The sequence below is a fragment of the Labrus mixtus genome, chromosome 14, assembly GCF_963584025.1.
Source record: "Labrus mixtus chromosome 14, fLabMix1.1, whole genome shotgun sequence".
Classification (NCBI taxonomy): domain Eukaryota; kingdom Metazoa; phylum Chordata; class Actinopteri; order Labriformes; family Labridae; genus Labrus; species Labrus mixtus.
The window spans coordinates 6,308,648-6,315,968 of record NC_083625.1 but is presented as its reverse complement, the minus strand read 5'-3'; the positions used below and the strand labels follow the sequence as shown (position 1 = coordinate 6,315,968).

Genomic DNA, 7,321 nt, shown 5'->3' with positions numbered 1-7,321 from the left:
GCGCTAGTTTGTTTCATTAATTTTCTTTGTTCCATCACGCTTTGTTCTGTCTGAAGTCCAAACTGTACAATTTTACTTGAAATAAATCTGATTGATTGGAAAATCTAAGATATTTGGGTCGCGATTTGAGTAGTTGGTGCGTCCTGAGGCTCGACCAGTTGAGAACAACTGTCCTATACTATGACATGAGCGTTTAGTATTCTTATCAATATGTAAATTCACATACAGTATTCATTACAATAATAGCAGATTATTGTACAAATAACAGATTATACAGATTAGAAGTAAGTGGCTGCAAATGAGCACACGCCAAATCTATTCAAATCTTCTATCCATCTGCTGCTACTCAAAGGAGCACACATCCTCCACCTTTGGTTTCCACAAAGTTTGGGTCAAGGTCATTGGGCAGCTTGCCGCTCTCTGCCCAGATGTTCATCTCTCCAAACACACCTGTCTCGATCATCTCCTCCTGCCAGGGGATTGGGACGTTGCCGGTAGAAAATTCACCGTAGAATTCAGTGTCCTTGTTATCCAGAACCACACCTTTGATTGTGCTGAAGGCGCCCACATCGTCAATATCTTTGGCGTAGACCATCTTGGGATCAGGGACAAACGGTGGAGGGAGCATACCTTTAAATTGAATAGAAGAACACAATATTGAAGTTTGGCATTTTGAAAAAGGTTTCATGATTTCATTTTCTATTTTCCTCCCTTCCTGTTATCTTGAGTTTCTTATGGCTTTAATTTTTCTCTTTAACCTCTCTCTAGTTGTAATTAAGAGATACAATCAATGAGAGCATATTCTAATACTTTGTAGCCACAACTACCAAAAGGTTTTTTATTGAAGTGTCTTGACTTTTAAACATTCGCATTTTAAAGCTTTTACTTGGGTTGCCTACCTGCTTCCAGACGACCCCAGTTAATTTCAGTGAAGTAGGGCTGATTCTTCAGCTCGTCACAGCCATTGTTCTTGAACCCAAGGCGTTTTGCCGGGTCTTTATCCATCAAGCCTTCACAGATAGCCTTGCAGTCTTTGCCGAAGGCTGGTGTATATGGAGCTGGGTCGTTCAAGATCCTACGAGCCACTTCCTCATTCTCAACCTGAAGAGAGAGAGAGAGAGAGGGAGCATTATGCCTGAATGATTCAGCAACAAAGAAGTTGCTCTTGACTTGAGCAAACAGGAGATTTCATGATATTTATTTTTCCCATATGTTTAGTACCTTCTCTCCTCGCACTCTAAAAGGCCCTTTGGCTGCAATCATCTCGAACAGTGTCACTCCAAGTGTGAAGTAGTCCACTGAGTAGTCATATTCCTTCTTCTGCAGCAACTCCGGAGCCATGAAACCTAAATAGACACACACACAATAGACCTCTTAAAAGCAGAGCTGACATGCTGGTACTGTTTCTGTTGAACTTGATGGTAAGTTCTCTCGTCTAGTTTAGTTTCAAGTCATTTTCAGATATTTTATTCTTTTCAGTACCTGGAGTTCCAGCATATCCACTTGTTTTGTCTTTTCCTGGCGGGAGTTCAACTGCCAGACCCAAATCAGACAGACGGACGTGTCCTGAGTGGAAAAAAAAATCTTTGATTACATCAGTGGCATGTGCCATAAAATAGACAGCCAACTTGTGTAGATATCAACTACCAAGCTCGGCGGTCTGAGTGAATTTCCCTTTATTTTTTTTAATCACTTGTAAATTCTGTAAATAAATCTTTTCTTTAATAAAAGTATTAAAGATCGTCACCTTTTTTCAGCTGCACTCTAAATACGGCTATTTTGCTGATCTTTTGTAATTACACCTAATGTTCTATATAAAAGCTTAGTAAGAGATTAGATTAGGTGGTTATTGCCATTTGCACAGGTCCGTCCGTACCTGTGCAAATGCGGACACATTGGAATTTTGCAAATCTCTCCTAGAGTCAGCTCTATAAAAAGTATAAAGGTATAAAAATATAAACAAAAACACTTTTTTAAACTATAAAGGAAGACACTACAATTACAGAAAAATATGTTTTCTTGTACTGTTCTGTACATCTATTATTGCACCTGAGATTATAGTACAGGTCTCCTTTATAATTGCACTGTTTTTTTTTTTTACTAGGGTTCATTTTGCATATTGTTATTGCACTGTGAGGTGGTCAGCTGTCCAGTGAGTAGGTGAGGTGTGGGTTGTAGTTTTTCCTTCCCACCTTAATGTCCTGTGCTACGAGGCTTACAGCTGTGAAGACGCTGTCATGGAGGCGGGCCTTGTGGGTGGAGATGCTCTATGGCCTGTGGTGTCTCAGCTTATAGCCTAAAGCCTCTTCCACCATCTTATTTCTTTCTACTTCTTATTTTCTTATTTTTAGATGCTGTCGAGTGATGATGGCTCCAGTCAACTATCTTCTCGGTTTTAAACCTATTAGCTGGTTCAATTTTGAAGTGTTTCCAATTGCTGTAGTGACTGTTGGAACAAATTAAACTGCAGAGTCGCTCACCTGCATCATCCAGCAGTACGTTCTCTGGCTTCAGGTCTCTGTAGACGATCCTGTGCTGGTGTAGGTGCTCCAGTCCGCAGATGATCTGAGATGTATAGAAACATGCTCTCTTCTCGTCAAAACCGGGATTTTTTTCATCCACGTTATACATATGAAACCTGTGAAGCATGCAGAGAGGGTATTATTGGGCCTCTTTGTACATTAGCCGGGAGGTTTATCGACCTAAGGCTGATTAGTAGAAATGAGAGGAGCAGAAGACCATTTGTTTGGTCACAACCATTGTGTATTGTGTCTTATATGTGTGTGTATTAGGGATGTAAGGATACCTTGCAAAACGATCAGAAATTGATACAATCCAGTTACATCAATTTGACGGAAACATATATTGCAATACTCCTTTTTTTCACCAGCAGAGTGCACTGCTTTAGCTTCTCTTATTTGACATCAGTGGCTGAAGAAGAGAGTTGTACAGACATGGTGGAAGCAAGTGAAGATTTTGAGGTTAGAAAGAAGAAATGTATTATTCGATTAGTAACTGTACATTACTATATTTTGAATTAAAAGCAACAGATTGCTTCTTAAAGTAACTTTACTCTGATGTCTTCAGACAAAAAAATCGTACAAAATCATGATAAAGTCGTATCGTAAACCCCATACCGTGATGCGTATCGTATCGTGATTTGAATGTATCGTTACATCCCTAGTTTGTGTTAAGTGTTGATCTGCATTTGGTGTTAATGTAAATATTGAGCACCTGAGGTCTCCTCCATTCATGATGGTCATTACTAGGCAGAGGTCAGTCTTGGTCTGGAATGCGTAAGCCAGGGACACGATGAAGCGACTGTGAACTTTAGCAAGGATGCGCTTCTCCACGATTGCTCCCTAAACACAAATTAACATTTCCAAAAAAAAATCATTAGTCAAGCAGCAACAATAATGTGCCCTCTTGCTGGTTCTATGAACTTTCTCTGGTGTAATTTGTTAAGATTGTAAGCTTTAATTTGTGACTGACATTACGGGAGTATAGTTAAGTGACTATTTTATCATAATATCGGCATATAAACCCATTTATAGGTACAGCTATAAAGAGGGGTCTAGCTTGACCAACTTGTTTGAGGGTTGTAAAGTACATAGTGTCGGTGATAATTCTTCATGTAACAACAAACGGTGACACTCTGGCTGTGGTAGATAACTGCTTTGATTGTGTAGTATTTACACTTCTTTATGTACAGTCCTACCCAGTTCACCAGGCTTTAAGCTTCGAACAAAAGTGACATGCTGCTCTAATGGCAGGCAACACCTTTAAAACTTCATAATCCACTAATGCTTTTAAAGGCTGTGGGCTTCAGCCGAGCGCACTGTCTCTCTCTGTCTGGCTCTGAGCTGCTTTGTGAGGTCTTTAAGAGAGACACAAGCTTCTTTACATTGAGCCGTTGTGGTAGAAACAAACCCTCTGCTCTCACTGGATCATAGCCCCTCACAGGCAGTCCTTTCACTCTTTTTTTTTGGGTTATATTTGTGGGACATTTTTGCCTTTTTTTTGGACAGGAAAGCTGAAGAGAGTCAGGAAATGTTGGGAGGAAAGAGTGGATAAGATTCAGCAAAGGGGGCCAAGGTCGAATTCAGACTCACGGCCGTTGCGGTATAAATGGGGCGCACCACATACTGTAACCACTAAGCTATCTGGTGCCCCAACAGTTCTTTCTTAATTCATCATTGCTGGTAGAACAAGCTCCCTTTCTTTTGTCACTCTGACATGAATGGTTTTGGGTGGGACAACAGATGACATATCAGTATTTACCTGGTAACCTTTACGCTTCTTCAGCCTCTTTTTCTCCAGCTTCTTGTTGGCGTACATTTTGCCTGTTGCCTTAGCCTGACAAGCAAACACTTCCCCAAAACCTCCTTTACCCAGGACTCTGAAGTCCATGAACCACTCCTCGTCAAAAGGCTGGCTCTCCAGCCATTTGAACTGAACATAACGCAGGAAGTACATGCTGTTCTTAAAGCCATCTAAGGCTTTCTGCTCGAGATGTTTGAGCAGCTGCTGCTCGCTCTCTTTGAAGAGGTCTCCGCGGACGTTCTTGTAGTCTTCTTTTACTCGACTGATGGCCTTCTCCTCCAGGAAGCTGCAGAAATTCTTTGAAGCAGACTCGTAGTATTTATTTACAATTTTCTGGGCCTTCTGCACTCTGTCCTTCTCTTGGCATATAGTGTAATCTTCAATGTCTCTCCACAGCTCTCCAGCATTTTTACTGGTTGCGTCGCTATCCAGAAACTGTTGGAAGAGGCGCTTACCGATGGGCTGTCTTACACACATGCTGTCAAAGGCTGAGTCTACAGTTGTCTTAGTGTGCTCGCACTCTCGAATGTGTGGGAGTTTCAGCCTGGCACGCATCTTCTTGTCCCGCATGGAAGCTGCTGCAGCTCCATCCACACTCCCACGGGCTGAAACGTAGGCAGAGTTTGCCACCACTGTCTCCAAACCACCGATGTCCATGGCTGCACCTTTGTTTTTGGACGCACATAACCAGCAAGGACGTTATTGACACTTCACAATCTGAACCCAACATTTGACCCAACATTATTGCCACTATGTGTTGTAATAATATTCACCACTTCTTGCTTCCTTCCCTCTCCATGATACAGTGAGAGGGCCACTAATCAGCTTACTCTGGTCTTTAACATACCAATGGGAACTCCCTTCACACTCACTGTCTATTCTGTTCTAGTGTTTGGTATCATGAGTTGGTTTATTTAGGGAGATTCTTCAGTCATTAAGAACCTGAGGACTTTTTTAAAAGGACCTGCTGATAGGAAAGAAAATAATGAACTTGGATACGGAGTAATGTTGTGATATGCTGCCTCCTGCTGTTCAAAAGCCAAAGGTTCTCTGAAGAGAGCCTTATGGTACAGATGCTAAAGCAGGGACCTAATAAAAAAAGGATTGCACACACTCGTGCAATGCTGGGGATTTGGGGAGCTTTAAGCTTGGAAAGGAGAACAAGTCACGTTGGTGCAGGTCAAAGCCTTTTCACTTCCTCAAGTTGGTTCCTTTATTTCTTACATGTCTGCATTCAGCTTTCATTTGTGTAAATGTGGAATTCCCATGCTTGGATATATATTTAACAGTTTATTCCTTGGCCAGATTTTGACTGATTCCTTCCATTTTGCAAAATTCTCTGCATGTCTGGCATTTCAGAGAAGACACCCGAAGAGAGAAGCTTAGTTTATAGCTTTTTTAAGATTGTTTAAAATGAAACTGCTGCGATTAAACATGACTCCATATCTCCACGTTATATCTACACCGTTGGTGCTACGGGTACATGCAGCGCTCAGAGAAGTACATCTCTGTGCAACCAAATGGGACAGGAAATGTAAAGCTTAATGCTGCACGGGTCGGCAGTATTAAGTCTGCCAGGGTGTCTATTTCATGTGAATAAGCTGCAGCGTCTTGACCTGGTACATGTAGTGATACTGTTGGCGCTCACCTCAATCCAATTAACGCTGACTGTTGATACCAGAGATTTTCTAAGAGATGATTGACCTTCTTGTTAATTAACTTACATTTCTATAGGCTACTTTATTTTTTTTAAAAGTGTTCTAACAGCAGGAATACTTCAGCAAGCCCTTGATTTATTGGTCCATGTTGATTTCATTGCAGCTCTTACTAAATGAAGCTAATGTAATACAGTTGGAGTCTAGAAAATAGGGGGTTATGGTCAAATTAAGACAATGTCAGGGTTGATTTTATATCATTCTTAATAAAAGAACAGGAGCATACTGGAAGAAAAAAAAGGCAATGTAAAACATATTACATTAAACGTGTTCTTAATAATGTCATAGCCACATCAATACATAGTTGTTTTATTTAACAAAGACAGTCTTTTACGGCCACGTTAATTAGTATAGATAAAGCAGCACTCACTGTTCTTTCCGGCTGTAGCGGTGACTTAACGGAGGACTTTAAGACAATAGATTAAATCCAATTGGGTAGCATCCAATAAACGTTTTCTTCCCTTCTTGGCTCCTTGTTCTTCCATCAATCAGAACAAAAAGAAGTCATTCTCTTTGCTGTGACAGTCTAAAAAAAAAACAGTTCTGTATTTTAGACTCGCTGACTGTTCTGCCGTTTCCCTACTCGTCCCTGCAGCTTGCTGAGCTGGAAAGGTTGGGGCATCAGGTCGAGGTTTACCCTGCACCTGAAATCCGACTTGGTTGTTCATTAGCTGGTGAGGATTACACCCTAACGTTATTGGAAGGAGCAAACTGGGCAGAGGCTATTAGTGTAACAGCAGGTGTGATTACGGATGAGGAACAGTGCACTAGTTCTGAAAGCATTGCTCAGCTTTCTAACAGAAAAGAAAAAGTTTGAATTGAAGAACAGCACATTTCACAAGTAAAAACTACAAACTTTGTCTCTCTTTGTTGACACTAAGTTTCAGTTTTCGACAGCTTATGTCAATGAAGGTTAGATACAAAGCCCAAACTTTGACTTCATATCACCACATAATCTGTTGAGTGACAGTCCAGCAAAGAAGGAGGCTGAAGAGCAAAAGTGGATTGTCTCAGTGGGTGTTTAAGAGCATAACACTGGTGTCAGTCTTTACATAATCTTTGAACTTTGCTTCACTGTGTGGGAGAATACTTTTCTTTCTCAGTGCTCAGGAGAATCTGGATTCCCTACACCTGCACAAGCTAAAACACGTATCAGGGCACATTTCAGGTAAGCAGATTTAGAGGGTGACTGAGGGAAGACCGTAGGGATTGAGATCATGAAGCTAAAGAGGACAGGTGCAAGCTCAAACATCAGAAAAATTACAACAGAACATGTGTTTGAG

General features: G+C 41.1%; 1 protein-coding gene across 1 annotated transcript; it reads right to left on the bottom strand.

Moving 5' to 3' along the window:
• Positions 1-330: 330 nt before the first annotated feature.
• grk1b (G protein-coupled receptor kinase 1 b) lies at positions 331-6,683 on the bottom strand. The gene is made up of 8 exons (XM_061056522.1): positions 6,409-6,683; positions 4,282-4,988; positions 3,235-3,362; positions 2,481-2,638; positions 1,483-1,566; positions 1,222-1,346; positions 900-1,101; positions 331-630 (listed from the first exon to the last, which is right to left on the bottom strand). The coding sequence occupies exons 2-8, from the start codon at positions 4,978-4,980 to the stop codon at positions 347-349; spliced, it is 1,680 nt and encodes a 559-aa protein (XP_060912505.1). The 5' UTR covers positions 4,981-4,988; positions 6,409-6,683; the 3' UTR covers positions 331-346.
• Between the last annotated feature and the right edge of the window lie 638 nt (positions 6,684-7,321).